General features: G+C 34.2%; 2 protein-coding genes and 1 pseudogene across 2 annotated transcripts in view; 1 reads left to right on the top strand and 2 right to left on the bottom strand.

The window, feature by feature from the left end:
* LOC127846242 (C-Maf-inducing protein-like) overlaps positions 1 to 16,779 on the bottom strand; it is a 286,356-nt pseudogene that overhangs the window by 150,130 nt on the left and 119,447 nt on the right.
* Positions 2,710 to 16,779, bottom strand: part of LOC127844308 (b(0,+)-type amino acid transporter 1-like) — a 30,650-nt gene continuing 16,580 nt past the window's right edge. The window contains exons 12-14 of the mRNA XM_052374415.1: positions 15,699 to 15,848; positions 13,722 to 13,890; positions 2,710 to 3,332 (exon numbers count right to left, since the gene is read on the bottom strand). Of these exons, the coding sequence (XP_052230375.1) occupies positions 3,265 to 3,332; positions 13,722 to 13,890; positions 15,699 to 15,848 (387 nt within the window). The 3' untranslated portion in view covers positions 2,710 to 3,264. The remainder of the gene's footprint in view (positions 3,333 to 13,721; positions 13,891 to 15,698; positions 15,849 to 16,779) is intronic.
* On the top strand, positions 8,996 to 11,675 carry LOC127844303 (uncharacterized). The gene is made up of 2 exons (XM_052374407.1): positions 8,996 to 9,312; positions 9,615 to 11,675. Exons 1-2 carry the CDS (start codon positions 9,298 to 9,300, stop codon positions 11,361 to 11,363), a joined length of 1,764 nt encoding a protein of 587 aa, XP_052230367.1. The 5' UTR covers positions 8,996 to 9,297; the 3' UTR covers positions 11,364 to 11,675.

The following is a 16,779-nucleotide window of genomic DNA, read 5'->3' as shown; positions in this document are numbered from 1 at the left end:
TTTGAATTAATTGCATTATGTTTGTTTCAAAATGAATATGGAGGCAGTAGGACACCTATATATATTTAAATCCCCTTTTTCCCTAAAAAAAGAATCATACAAACTATGGCGCAGTGTTCGGCAATCAGGAGACCCTCTCGAACCCCCCTTAGGGGAGGTTGAACAACACTTCATAGAGCAGTCACCAGCTGATCAGGTCTGAAAACTATACTGTCATGGCCTTTGCGAGGTGCGTCTCGTGCATGATCTCATTTGAGATCATGTCCTGAAAGATATTTTATAATGTAAAATATAATGTTAGATATTGCTGTTATGGTATATCTTGTTACTATAAAAATTATAAATTTAAATCAAAACAAGTTTGTTTGCTTGTTGTTTTTGTTTGTTTATTTTTGCAATTTAAATCCTGTGATCACATCGCTTGTAATAAATAATAATAATAATTAAAAGAAACTACGTGTGGTAGAAAATACTGTTTAGAAATGTACCAAAATACGTGGTCTCATTTGGCTGTGTGGACTGGTTGGAAGTGTGACGCCTTTCAAATGCTAAAACCTGTATAGTTTTACCTCTCAACAAATCCAACTTTTCTTGGTCAAGGACAGGGCTCAGTTTTCCTACTCCTGATCTGCTCAAGTTGGCCTGCTCGTGCAGGGTAAAATCTGGTATCAACATACATCAGTTAGTCCCCCTTTTGCTCTCTTTTTTAGCAGGAATATTCTATCCAAAGAATCTTCCAATCAATGTAAATTTCACCTTGAGAGTTTAACCTTCAAATTTAAAATATAAAAGTTTTCATTGAATATGTGGGAAAGAAATCTGTTCATTAATGACCAGAAATAGGTATAAATAACATTTAAGATGACAATAACCATAAAATACAGCCATAATTATTCAAATGGTGTTGTTTTTCCTTATAATTGCATTACATTTATACTTATCCATTTATATTTCCCAGTGACAATACATAAATATGATAATGATCATAATTAATTCAATATAAAACTAAATAAAAAAGTGATGCAAAATGAAAATACAAACCTAAAACAACTGTTCTTCAGTATTCCAAGAAAACAGGCAGTTGATGAATTATGAGACCATATCACTTTAACCATCCACTTTGAATCTCCTTTGCAACAAACTTATTGTTGATTTACACATTGTAGTAAATACACATTGTTTTCATAACACAAAACTTCATGCTGAAAGTATTTCAAGACATTTTACACTAGAATTATAAGTCTTAATGTTACTCAATTATACCTTAAAGCTCAAAGTCAGTTGCTGAAAACCCCCTTTGTTTTCAAAACATAACTTCCTGTCTCCAGCAAATCAAAGTCGCTTGTTTTCAAATAGATGGTGGCTGAACCAATCAAAAGTCTATCAACACCCCTTTGTTAGGCCTATAGATGGAGCACTGATAGTTATTAATGTTTATGATTTAATGGGGGGGTGCTAATCTCTTATGTGTGTACGCCAATTACTAAATCTGAGAAATATCCACTGATTTCAACACCAACATATATGTATTTATTGAATAATACACAGCACCGTTAGCATATTTTTATATTTAATTGTGAATATTTCAATATAACATGCTGAATGGTGTTAGCAAATAATAATATTATAAATATTATTTTTATTGCCTTTTAAATTGTATGTTAAAGCGGGTATATATGATTTTGTCAAATATTTATGAATTTATATAAAATGTGTGAAAAAAAAATATATATATTTCAATATAAATTAAAATAAAAGTTAAGAAGAACACGTGTCAAAAAATGCGAAATAAGCCATATATTTAATTCTGAAATTGAAAACGGCTGTACAGCCGAATACGCCAGCATGTATACCATACATGTACGATGTGAATCTAAACTTAGTTTAACGGTTTATTTGAATTCCCGCAACGATATCTATTCATACGACACACGAACACTAACTCCTATCCTAATACAAAGACGAATGCTTCGGTTATTGTAGGAAAATATGAACGTCACAATCGGCTCGGGGCGCTAATTTGTCTTTGCTGCATTTTATGAAATTCGGCTTTAATGTATAATTTTCTTTCCCATTTTATGTTATTGTAACACATTTTATCAATATATTACAATTAAACACATATAAAAAATCGTATATACCCGCTTTAAAGGTCAATGTGGTAGACATTAATTGTATTGGGGTTAAATATCAGTATAAGAAAGTTAAAATAGTTATTGTTTTTTTGTTGAGGAGATATAATTGATGCTGGCAAGCCCACATAAGTTTCCATATATTTATCAACACTTTCACACTGAAACTTGTTTTATTTATTATAGAAACAGTGTCACCCTCCCCCTCAAAAAAAATGAATAAAAAAACACACTGTAAGTCTATTGAATTTTCCAAAGAACATGAATTAAATGGAAGTGTTCACATTTGTATAGATGTGTGATTGTTCTTATAATATATTTAATATTTATGTATTGATTCAAAGTGAAAGACAAACAATTTCATATTCAGGTATAAAACTAAGTTTGAACATTTTAACATTTTTATAGTATCTGTGAACCTGTGATGTTCTGAAAGAGCAATTTTCATCCAATATTTCCTTTAAATTATAAGGAGCCCACAAATGTACAAAAGGTGCAATGGCAAACAAGCTGTAAAAAAGCCCCTTTACAATTCAACTTGATAATATATGGCTATAAAAATGAAACAAAGACCTAGTTGAAGAATTATTGTTTTATTGTTGATTTATGTTAATAAACAAAAAAACAACTTATTGAAAAGTGTGTTAAAGTGAGTCTTTTAGCCTTGTTGCAGCTCTCAAATTATTTATAAAAAGACCAACTTAAACTCGCTTAAACCCACTTCTGTTTATAAAAAGACCAACTTCTGTTGTAAAAGACTCGCTTATGAAACAAAAAGACACACTTAAACACACATAAACCAACTCATATATAAAAAGACTCACTTTTGACACATACAAAACCAACTACTTACAGCAAAAAAACTCGCTTTAACACACACATCTACTTTAAAAAAACAACTTTAAACTCAGTTAAGCACAGTTTAGCACACATAAAACTCGCTTTTATTAGCAAAAACCAACTTCCGCTCAGAAAAACTTAGAAAAAACACAGTTTTATGTTGGTTTAAGTGTGTTTTGGTATGAAAGTGGGTTAACTTTTTGCAAGCTGAGTTGTCATAAGTGTGTCCCCAGTTGCCATAAGTATGTCCTTAGTTGTTAACTGTGTGTCCTCAGTTGTCATAAGTGTGTCCTCAGTTGTCAGGAACGTATGGGCTTGGAGCGATCTCGCACAACAGTTGCAAAAATGTGGTGACCTTGTCTGGAAGTAAGATGATAATGTCTCAAGAAATGCTTCAGTAACTGGTTTGTGTTAAATTGTCCAATAACACGTGAGCAACAACATTAAAAGCATTAAAACAGAATTGACAATGTACCGTTCACAATTTTGTGAAGCAAAAGCATAACAAAAAGGGTTGCTTTCAATCAACAGCAAGCTTTATTTATTACAGTTATTGAGTCAAGTAAACATTACCTTATCCTTAAACATTTAAATAAGTTGAAACAGCACGTATCTGAAAGAAACTGTGTTTGCCACAGCAGTCAGGGTCCTTTTTCCAGATTTTATTAAATTGTATTCAATTCAATCATTGTTTTGCAGTTTTTAATTGCATAAGCTACAAACTTAATTATCAACGAACAATATCACATTGAACTAGAATCAAATTTTCTGTTCAAATCATGATTTAATTCAAAATAAATAACAAACATACATTCACGCTGCTAAAGTGGATGGTACTTCGATAACAGAGAAAAACAAAAGCCATGCGCAAACTATAAGTTCCTTAGATAAAAGTGTGTTTTAAAATTTATATCCTTAATATAAGCTTGTAAGATACGTTAGATGGTGGAGGTGATAAAAAGGAAATATTTGCATAAAAAATATATAATTCCATCGGAAAACAGCTTAAACTGCATGATCAGTACACATTTCTATAAAATAAACATAGTTATAAATATAGCAATACAGTGTTTCTATTCCAGCATGTAAAGTAATTCCTATGTTTCAAATACTGAAAATTTGATAATACTAAATGAAATGTTAAAGTAGGGCAAGTTTCAATAGGTGGTATGCATGATGTTGTAAACACCTCGATTTTCGATGCACGTCGGAAAACGGAGCCTTATTAGTAGAGCAAACTGTCTCAAATAACTCACATATTTAGGGGGTTAACTGGTCTTTGATAATAAACAGAGAGTTTCCCATACCAAAATGTTCGTAAGGTTCTGTAGATTGGGAAATGATTTTTTTTTTCAATAGTGCTGGGGGACTGATAAATCCAAGATGGCGTCCAAGATGGCCGCCAAAAAAAGAAAAAAGGGAAATATTAAAAAAATGACTTTTTTCGTAAATGTTTGCTATTTTGTATCTGTTTAAACTGTCATAATTGTTAGTTTTAGTATTTAAATTGTGATTCCATGGAAACATGTTGTAAATTAAGAGTGAATATATAATTTTTTCATAAAAATTAAGATATAAAAATAAAAAAATATGTGAATGTGTGTCAGTTGGTTAACATATATGTTCAAATTCAATACATGAAATGTAGTTTTTATTACTTTTAAATGTCAGATTTAATTAATAAATACAAATAAACACAAAAGCTTTAAACAAAATCTTCCAATGTGTTTTATTTTTGTTTTGGAGGCACCATACAGTGGGTGGGGCGAATGTATATGCACTTCAGTGAAACATATGCTGAGGTTCTTAGCAGCGCTTTATCATATCAGGGTGTTGTTTGCTCAACGTTTTATAAATACATTTTATATTTATTATTATGGTGTGAACATTTGAAAAATCTGAAATATGCACAAGATTACAATTTCAATATGGCAGCCAAACGAGCAGTTAAGATGGCTGACAAATTATCATACGTGTGTTTTAGTGTTAACCAACAAAATATTCAACACAATATAAACACAAAAATAATTTTATTACTAGTATACACATGAAACAGTTTGTTACTCATTAAAAAATATCCATTCAATTTAATTCGATTTATACGGAATATAAGTATACTTTGTTGTACAATTATAACTATGTTCACGCTGTGTTAAGTATACAACATATAAATACGTTTAAATATTTTGTAGCTTGATATAAAGTTGAATTGTGTATAAACCATTGTTGTTTCATCAACTTATCATCATAACATGAAACTACATCATAGGCAGTTTGTAAAACTATACATTCATTAACAAAGTTATATATACACATTCTTATACAAAAACATTTAATACTGATAAAAACAAAAACAAATTCTCAACAATATATTCACAATATAAACGAGATAAGTCTTTACTGGAAATACAATTATATACACAAGCTTTCCTATCCTATTTGTGTGACATTATTTTCTTTAACATCACGTAATGCCTTACTTTAGAATATTATATTAATATGAAATAATGTATTTCTCAACCTCACAATTTGAAACAGTGAAAACATGAAATTATTTTAATCAAAACAGAAGCATGAATGCACACAACAGTGTAGAACATATTGGTAATCACATTTTAAATATAAATATGATGCTGATTCAGTATATAGCCTAATATGTAAGACAGATAATGTTTATTGTTCATCATCGGAGCTTTCGATTTCGAGGCTAAATTCGGATGTCAATGTTAAAATATTTGTACATGTAATAGAATCTGTCTGAGTGTTACCACTGCAACAACAGGCTACAGTACATGGTTGCTGATTTGCTGAACAAACACATGTTTCATCACAAACCAAACACTCGCATACTAGGTCATTCAGCAACTCTGGTGCTGCAGCGGGCTGGTTCATCAGCTTCGGTCTAAGACCTGCCTCAGTTCCGTCACATTCATATCCAAAGTCTGACAAGACAGGACAGTGGTGTTGTGGGGTGGTTGCATGTCGCCATATCCATAACTGAACCACACATCTGAGTAGATGTAGAGTGAAACTGTCTTCAGTCTGTGGAAGGAGTCTTGGATGTACAGTACTCTTAGCCTTGGTACATCTTAACTCGTGTAGAGTCTGTTTGTTGTTGCCTCCATACAGGTTTATTACAAAGTTTGTACATATTGACCTTTGTAGCTCCGTCAATACAAATTCCTCGCCCATGTCACACACATTGGTTGATACTGGGTTGCTTTCTCAATAAACAACTTGAACACCTCTCGTTTCCCCTTACCATAAAAACCGCTAGTTGTGTCACACCCAGTGATACAGTATACGGCAAGGAGAATATTGCTCTGCTCTGTGGTGATTTTCTCTTTCAACTTGTGAATCGGTATAAAACGTCTACAATCAGTGTGGACAGTGACTCTTCCAGTTGACATGTAAATGATTTGGGCACCAATGTCCTGGTAATGGTGGAGCAACAGGACAAGTACATCTGTGTCAGGAGAATAAATAACCAACGATGTAGTACCCATATCTGCTTCGTACTTTGCATGCATGATCATCATGGTATCAGTTTCTTCCTGGTTGGTTTTGAGTTCTGTTACAACGAAACAACCATCTATTGTAACTATAATACAGGCATTAATGTCATGCATGCGTTGTCCTTTTCCCATCAACTGTTCTCTCGATGTGGTCCCAGTTATCAGCGACGGCAACTACAAGCTTCCCACCTTGAGCCTTCGTTAGAATGTTTTCTGGTACGATGCCCTCAGATGCAGTCACTCTCTTTAATGGCTTGCTGTGCAGCTGATGTTAGGAACAACCGAAGATCGGGATAGGAAATTGAATAGCCGAGAGCATGCATATCTTCTATCAGGTGACGGCTATTGAATTTATTATATAGATGAACACCGAGACCAAGATGTATTGGTGATGGATTCGAGGTACTAGTAACTAGGGTTGAAATGTTACAAGCTATTGCCAAACATTTCCTGTCGTCATTTTCAGATGCTTCCTTGTAACACTTTTTATCAGAAAACCAACAAACTGCTTTATATAGTAGTGGATCAACAAATTGTTTCTGTGCAGATAGGCTCATTTCATCTGGAGAATAGTATTCATTATCAAGTTTTAAGCTCTTGTCTTGTATTCTTCGACGCAGTATGCCTACTGCTTTGTGAACGATTGAGTCATCTGCTTCATTTTCTGTTTCTGGTATGAATTCATAAGAACAGTCATTGTCGTCTTGAATTTCTTGTTCGATTTGCTAAGCTTCTCGTATGGCTTCACGCACAAACAAGATCAGATTTACCATGATGGTGTACGAAAGATATCTCAGGCCAGATTGAATTGAGGAGTTTCTTAAAAGAACTACTCTTGTAAGATTGTGCAGCCTTCATCATGGGCTAATTAAAAGAACCTGACTCTTAAAGTGGACAAAAATAAACCTTGTTTTCTACCATTTTTTGTGTGCTCAAATTCGTTTTTTAACTTCTCTGCTAAACTCACATATAAGTTCTTATTCACGGTTGGCAGATGTGACACAACTTTAGGTGGTGTGTAACCAGCATAGGCATACACATTTTGTTTATAGTAATTTTTAAGGCAACCCTTTTTCCTGTGATACCGTGCATTAACCGCTACCAGATCTCCATTTGCTACTGTGATCAACCGATTGATTATAGTTGTATCATTCGTTTGCAATGCAATTTCTAACACTTTGTTATAGATAGAGTTAGTCGGGTCCACTGAATCTACAGTTTCAACTAAAGACCAGCTTCGGCTATAACCTCTTGATGAATTATCACGATTCGGATTACAGTTTTCCCCACAAATAAAACATTGTGTGTTCCAGTCAAAGTTGCCCCTTGCTGATCTGGTCTTCAAAGGTGTCGCACCGAAATTCGCCTGGTTTTCCATCGTCACGTCAACCAATACGTTTTCTGAAATGGCAATTATCTGGAATTGTACATTTTGCCCATACATATTTATTTTATAAATTATACAAACAAATTTAATACATTTCATTTGACCAGTAATAAAGACAAACCATTAATCTAATTGTTTATTAAACATTATTAATATGATTTTATATATAACAGTGATGAAAAACTAACCTAATTGCAGTATATTTTAAAGCAAGAAATATTTTTGTTAAGATAATTGTTGTGCTTGTCCCTGTTTTTTTTTTTTTTTTTTTTTTTATTACAGCCACACGCCTTGAAATGAAATACATGGCATAGTAAATTTAATAATAAATAAGAAACATATTTCATCTATGCCAATTAGAATATATCTGGTGGTTACAATGTAGAAATACGTCTTCTTTTGCGCCTTAAAACTTAAAAATAATCGCGTTTGTCGAAATGGACGTATACGTCTAGAAATCATACTTTCGGTTTTAAAAGCGGAAATTGAAAAATAATACATTACTTGCAAAGTAGGCTATAGATTTAATTTTGTCTATGCCAATTAGACTATATCTAATTTTTCAAGACAGAAATCCGTCTTTTTTGCGCTTTAAAATTTAAAAATAATCGCGTTTTTTCGAAATCGACTACGTTCGGTTTTAAAACCTACTTTCGGTTTTAAAATGTAAAAAATAATAAATTACTTGCTTACTAGGCTATAGATTTAATGACAATTTCGCTAAATTTCAAATTGCATCTATATGTATTGATTAACATGTATTTCATTTCAAAGTGTGTGGCTTTAAATGATTCTGATGTGTATATTCTAATTGTTCTTATACAAAGAGCGATTCAAACAGTACATTAATATGTGTGGGTGTCATTGTAATATCTCACCATTATAATATATTCTGTGAGTAAAACTCCCATCACATTGGTTGCTTCATTTGTTGTTAAACATGTATGGTATCTTCATGGTATCTTTATGCACACCTTGTCATTTCCTGTAAGGAAAATATTTTATTAAAAACGATCAACAGCTCCTATATAACAGAACCTTAAAAAAATAACGACTGTTTTAGTGACATATTATTGTATCCGGTAACTAGTGCATATCCGACTACTACTCAAGTTTCTAATAAAATCGACGTGGGACTTGATTAAAAGTTATTATTTTGTATGTATAACTTTTTCTCTAAACTAAAAACAAATTTTGCTTTTAAAAACATGTTTGTTATAAGACATTCATGTGCCTTTTTTGTTCTCATGTTTAATGCATCATCAAACATATCGTGAAAGTACCTCTTCTCGCACCTCGCTTCTTCTCGAACCTTTCATTTGTTTACATTTTATGCGCATGCGCGCACGCGCACAACGTCATCGTTTTGTGGGTACCTACGTATTGTTTACGACGACTCGCGCGTAGCTGTCAATCTCCGAAAATGCGTCACAAACAGGTAAAATAAGTGTATTAAACATAAAATACGTAAAAATCATTGTTTTTATTAATGCTTTTTACCTATAATATGATTTTCATGTAAAAACCTATAAAACATGGTCTAACTTTCGATCTCAACTATGCTTGACAAAAACACTTTTCGTCTGCGGCAACAAGTCACGTGACCATGGTCAAATCATGTGACAAAGCTATTTTTAAACGAAGTAAAATGTTGCATGTCACTAATTGTTGCAACTTAAACATATGTTTCTGATTGTGTTTTTGTAACTTTTTATTTAATATTTGTCCAACAATTTTCAGAAATTCCCAATGAAAAGAGTTAAAAAACATAAGGGGTACTCTCCATCAGCACTCACAAATGCTTACAAACTTGTAAAAGAAACTGGGATCCCTATTAAAACTGCTGCTAGACAGTATGGAGTGCCACATAACACCCTTCGCGATAGGGTAAAAGGCCGCGTGGATCCAGAAACCACGATGACAGGTTCTGGTCCACTATTTACATTGGAAGAGGAGGCAAAGTTAGTAGCACATATTAAACTGATGGCTGATTTGGGGTACGGTTTTACCATAACAGAAGTGGTCTCAAAAGCAAGTGACTATGCAGTCTTTCTTAAGAAGAGAACACGGGACAAACCATTGACCGTGAAATGGTTTAAGGGCTTGCGCAACAGGTGGCCGGAGCTCAGAGTCATAAAACCTAGGGGGTTAGCTAAATGTAGGGCAGAAGCTACCAATGAACAAGCTGTTGAAAGCTATTTCACAAATTTAGAAAATGTGCTGAAAAGTAAAAACCTTATTGACAAACCTGAGTGTATATATAACATAGATGAAAAAGGGTTTCAAACTGAACATGCCCCACCATACATAGTAAGTGGTAATGCATCAGCTCCCGCAATCACCTCTTCACGGACAGCAACAACCACGGTCATTGGTGGCGGTAACGCAATTGGGACACAGATTCCTCCCTTCTTTGTTTTCAAGGGTGCGAGAATGAATGAAACACTAATGCAAGGTGCTTCTTCAGGATCAGATGCAATTATGTCAAAGACAGGCTGGTCTAATTCAAGCATTTTTTTGGAATATTTACAATCCCACTTCATCAAGTACATTCAAAGATCTGATCCTAATCAGCAAATCATCATCATATTTGACGGCCACAAATCTCACATCAATGTCCCTGTGTTGGAATGGGCAAAGAAAAACAACATAATTTTGTTTGTCCTTCCAGCACATACATCTCACGTGCTTCAACCTCTTGATGTAGCCTGCTATGGACCTCTGCAGAAAATATATAATTATGCATGTCAAAAATTTATCAGAGAACATCCATCTTCAAAAATCACAAGATACAATATTGCAGAATTAGCATCCAATGCATATGTGACAGCATTATCCGTGAATAACCTGAGGGCTGCCTTTGAAAAGACTGGCATATTTCCATTCAATAGAACTGTGGTAAGTGCTGACATTTTTAAGCCATCAATTCCTTATGTTGTTCCTCAAGGAAACACATTGGCTTCTGACACTCAGCCATGCATTGACAATTACTTTACAACTGCCGAAAACATAATTGAAATGAAGAAAGCACACCATACACTAAAAAAGACTTTAAGAAATCATGTGTCTGGTCAGGAAATAACTAGTGATTGCATAAATCAAGAAATATTATCACAGCCTTTACCACGTTCCAAAGATACACCAGTCTTTCCTATCAACAAAAGAAAACAAACAAAAACAAATGCAACAAATGTCAATCAAAGTAATGTCCCCCTCCCAGAACCTCTTCCTGGACCTTCGCACATTGGCATCTGTGAAACTGATAGTCAGTCTTCTGAAGATGATGTTTCTGAAGAAGACAAATGTTGTGTGTGTAAACTTTTTCAACCCAAGGAACTGAAAAACTGTGTTTCCCTTGTGTTTACAAAATGGGCACAATGTGATCACCAAAACTGTGGACATTGGACACACTTGATTTATTGTTGCAAACAGAAAGTTGTTCGGCGGAATGATGTCTTCGAATGCCCATGTCATAAAAGTGAAGAGTAAAAATACTAAAATTGAAATAAAAACATATATTTGTTCTAAAAAACATTGTTATAAATCAAGTTTTAATGTTATTTTCTAGTTTCATAAAAAACTGAACAAAATCTGCTTAGAATTGTGAATTTAAATAGTAAACAATGAAGGGTTCGAAAGGAGGTACGATTGTTTTGGCGGCCATGACAGTTTTACATGATATGGTGGTGCTGAAAACTTTACGCAAATCTGTTAACAAAAGAGGATTTGCATAACAATTAAAGTTGTCAGGTATGTAGGAACAATGTATTTATCACATAAAACTCTTACAAATACGTTTCACTATTGCCAATTTTGTTTTTGACATGTCAAAAATTAAGAGGTTCGAAAGATGGTTCGTCCATGATAAATGGCATTGGACTGCACTTACATCAATACAATATTTTGAGCTTTAATCTACATTATACAATAAAGGTAAATGATTACAATATAAATCACTTGCATAATTGAATGATTCATACCAAAATAGTTGCTCTGCATCCAAATTATCGATACACAGAAAGGAAAAAGGCTTTAAAAACACATGACCTTTAAAATCTGCAGACGGAAACTTATGACATATTTTTATCAAAGGGGAGTAATTGTGAAAATCAGCTATGGATTAGATAACTGATAAAGCTATTAAAATAATAAAATATTGATATTTTTAATAATTTGATATGAATTTGCAAATTAAATGCTGTTGGTTTGTGTAGGAAAGTGTTGATGCTGACAAAAGAGAATATAGACAATGTTTTATCAAACATAAGCAACTTACCATAGGTCCATTGATAAATTTCACATTAACCAAACTCGTTATTAAAGCTATAAATAGGATAATAACCTTACCAAACATGTATAGAAAAGTTATATTTTTTGTAATCACAAATGGCTTGAGTATCATTTGAAGAAATACTTTAATTTCGGTGACTGTTATTTCAGATATTAATATAAATACTGACCCTACCCCTTCATTTAAGTAACAAATTAGTGAAAAAAATGTCTCAAAAATATAACTTATTACTTTTTTGCAAACCAAAAAAACGATTAAACAGTAGGTTGGAAGTATACGCATCATTTATGTCACAAACAAGAAAGGAGAATAAGAAAAAGAAAGATTTTTTTCATATAAATAGCTATATCAGTGACAGCCCTTTCTTTGGCGGACATCTTGGACGCCATCTTGGATTCCTCAGCCCCTCAGCATTTTTTAACCTAATAATCAATACTTTCACAATCTACAGAACCTAGCGAACATTTTGATATGCAAAACTTCTTGTTTATGATCGGAGACCAGTTTAGTGGTATAAACCTCTCCATATTTGCACTACTATATTAACCTTTCAATTCGTTTAGTGGTATAAACCTCTCCATATTTGCACTACTATATTAACCTTTCAATTCGTTTAGTAAACACGTTCTTGAGTAATTTCGAAGCACGTTTGTTTTGTTGAAATATGCACTGATCATCTACTTCATGCTGATTTTCGATGGAATTGTATGTTTTAGTTTTATTAAAATCAACCCTTTACAAGCGATTGTCTTTTTTCTCAATACTAAGTGGTTTACAATTAATCGGCCAAAATGTTCCTCGTCTTAAAACCCAAATAACCGAAAATAAATGCAAAAAGCTGAAGAACTCATATCTCGCGCGTGGTTTTTCTCGTTCTCTGTTATCAAAGTGCCATCTATTATCAAAGTATCCGCATTATATGCGTGGTATTGTCAAAGCAACGATAACGTAATATTTTTCCAGCAACAAAGCAATACTCCTCACCACGTGTCCCATCGCTCAAGCAACAGGTCCCGATGTCTCAAAAGCTCTTATGTCTGTCATAGATATCTGGCTTAAGCCACACAGTCTTATTTTAGAGTTCCTGATAACTGCTTACATGTTTTTTTTCTAAAATATTTTTTAATTAAAGCTTTTGGCTTTTGATAATTTTACGATGATATGTTGCCCATTATGTTATTACATGTAAAATGCGATCTTAACCTAACCCTGTTAAAACAGAGTTAAGAATACTCTAGAAATCAGCCTCTGGTTTCTTCAATATGAGCCTTCCTCCGAGAAAACTGGGCTTAATGCATGTGCGTTAAGTGTCGTAACAGATAAGCCTGTGCAGTCCACACTGTATGATCAGGGATGGAACATTCCGACTAGACTTGAATTTCGGTTAGAAGAGACGTCCATTTAACGAACAATTCCACGAAAGCCGAAAGTGAAGTCTCTAAATTTATCTGTGTGGAATGCAGAGGCTACTCGGGGAAGACATTTTACGCACATGCATTAAAACCGCTTTTCCCGGAGCTAGGCTCATATGTAACTTTGCGATTTTCGAATCTTACCGAAGCATCCCCTGTCCAGCTTGAAGACGACAAAAGGTAAGTAGAACACAAGGCCGCCGACGATGAACACGGCGGCCCAGAGGAACTCGAGACTGGGGTTCTGCGCTATAGGGGCCACCACAAGGTATATGGAGCACAGCGTGAACACTATAGGGATCAGTATGAACACCTGAAATACGAAAACATGAACATTATAGGGTCAGCTTTTAACGCCTGGAATGGAAACCATAGAGCGTGAACACTATAGGGATCCGTATAAACACCTGAAATACGAAAACATGAACACTATAGGGATCAGTATAAACACCTGAAATGGAAACCATATAGCAATAACACTATAGAAATCAGTGTGAATGCCCGCAAGGGCAACCATCGTTTGTTTTTGTTTTATTATAATTTTTTCGCCGATTTCAACAGTATTTCGTCATAACGCGGTGGTCAGTTCACTTACAATTTTCCTGAGAAAGTCAGTGTACACGTACTTACAAGTATATGCATATATATTTAGCTGAATAATGTTAATACTCCTTTTTATTTTATGCTTTCCGGTGGTTTATAAAGAAATATCAGTGAAATAAAACTGGTATTTCACTGTTTGAAACAGTGAAAAATAACAGTGAAAAATAACGATATTTTTCACTGTTTTACTGTGAAATGACGTCATTTTTTCGACGAAATGACGTCATAAATCCAGCGACATTATCCAGTTAAACTCTTTTACAATGTATATAAACGGTGCAAAAAGCATAAAATAAAAAGAAAATTTGTTGGAATCGATGGAATATCGATTTTAATTCACTCGTGATCATAAACAATACATATTTTCACTCGTGGCTGCGCCACTCGTGAAAATATTATTGTATATGATCACTCGTGAAATAAAATCGATATTCCATCGAATCCAACAAATATCCTCTATTTAATCAGAGGTAACAGGAGAATGACAAATCGAAATCCTGTGGTCGGGCCGGAAATCGAACCCGCGTTTTTTACTCCAGTGCTCTACCAACTAAAACAGTAACAATGAAATACGCAAACTAGTGTAAATCATCTTTTATTCATTTGGATAACTGCAATAATATATGACCTAACAAGGGACAAAATTGTCACAAAACCAGGTTTTCATTGTGAAAAAAAAATCTGATAAAGGGAGAAAACTCAAACTGAACTTTTGAAATGACAAAAAAAATTAACCCCCTTTGTAAGTTTTTTTTTTTTAAATCTATTTTTAGTCGTGGCGACCTTGACATTGGAGATATTGACGTGATTCTTTCGTGGGACACACCGTCCCATGATGGTGAACAAATGTGCCAAATGATTTTAAAATCTCACAATGAATGACATAGTTATGGCCAGGACAAGCTCATTTATGGCCATTTTTGACCTTTGAACTCAAAGTGTGACCTTGACCTTGGAGATATCGACGTAATTATTTCGCGCGACACACCGTCCAATGATGGTGAACAAATGTGCCAAATGATTTTCAAATCTGACGATGAACGACATAGTTATGGCTCGGACAAGCTCATTTATGGCCATTTTTGACCTTTGAACTCAAAGTGTGACCTTGACCTTGGAGATATCGACGTAATTATTTCGCGCGACACACCGTCCAATGATGGTGAACAAATGTGCCAAATGATTTTAAAATCTGACAATGAACGACATAGTTATGGCCCGGACAAGCTTATTCCGCCAGCCCGCCAGCCAGCCAGCCAGCCCGCCAGCCAGCCCGCCCGCATTCGCCAATCTAATAACCAGTTTTTTCCTTCGGAAAACCTGGTTAACAAATGATGTCCGCGAATATGCAGATTAATTCAGTCAAGGGTAGACTTTACAAAATAATGGCGGATAGAACAAAAACAAATTGCACTCAGTATAGGAAAACAAATCAAGCGAAACATAAATAAATAGTGTAATAAGCGAAGGTGAGTGAATGTGCATTGAGTCTTATGCCTATTTGTTTAATCAACATACCCTGATAGGGCGCTCGGCGTTAGGTTTGCGTATACGGAGGATGACCACACAGAAAACGCATGTGCCGTAGAAGAGCCAGGCCGAGAAACTGAAGAAATCCACAAGCTGACCGATGTTGGCCGGGATGATCATCAGAATGGCTATTACACACTGAAAACGAGATCGTCAAAGATTGAAATGGGGATTAAGAATCTTAATGGAGAATATCCGAATGAAACATAAATATCGCAGGACGCAACGTGGAACTCTCGCACTGAAACGAGAATCCAATACTGAAACGAGAATACCAGACTGAAACGAGAGTTTTACACTGGCACGAGAGTATTATACTAAAACGAAATTTACACACTGAAACGAGACTTTCACACTAAAACGAGAATCACACATTCACGAAAATTGTATGCAAAAGAACAAGATTCTAAAGACACTTAACGCGATTACAAAACAATAAAGAAACGAAAGTCAGTGGGAAAAACCGTGATAAAACACACAATTTAAAACTAGAATAAAACAATTTGCAGTCCGAATCATATTATAGAACTAAAAAGTCTTAAACGAGGAACACACATATTAAAACACAAACACACTGCAATTAACCTCATTCACGCTGAGCAAAAAAAAAATCTAAATAATCTTTCATGTAAATTAGAATTTCACACTAAAATAAGGAAATCGCACTTAAACGAGAATTTCGCACTGAAACGAAAATATCTCATCGAAACAGAATCCCAAATTTAAATGTTCATTTATACGAGAATTACATATTTGAGTGAGAAATTCATTCTTACGAGAATCATACACACAAACAACCCAAAAAATAATATTCTAAGACGAAATATCACGACTTTTGAAACAAAAATAACATACCAATACAGAAGCGGGCATTTCATGAGGCGTTTCATGAATATCACATTCAGATGAATTGAGTCGCGTTCTGAGAAAACTGGGCATACTGTTTGAGCGTAAAGTGTCGTCCCAGATTAGCCTGTGCAGTCCGCACAGGCTAATCAGGGACGACACTTTACGCTTGTATGTTTTTTTTTAGTTTCAATGAAGTCCCTCCTAACCGAAAATCAAGTTT

Source organism: Dreissena polymorpha, chromosome 9 (assembly GCF_020536995.1).
Source record: "Dreissena polymorpha isolate Duluth1 chromosome 9, UMN_Dpol_1.0, whole genome shotgun sequence".
NCBI classification, from domain to species: Eukaryota; Metazoa; Mollusca; class Bivalvia; order Myida; family Dreissenidae; genus Dreissena; species Dreissena polymorpha.
This window is presented reverse-complemented; position numbering and strand designations above follow the sequence as displayed.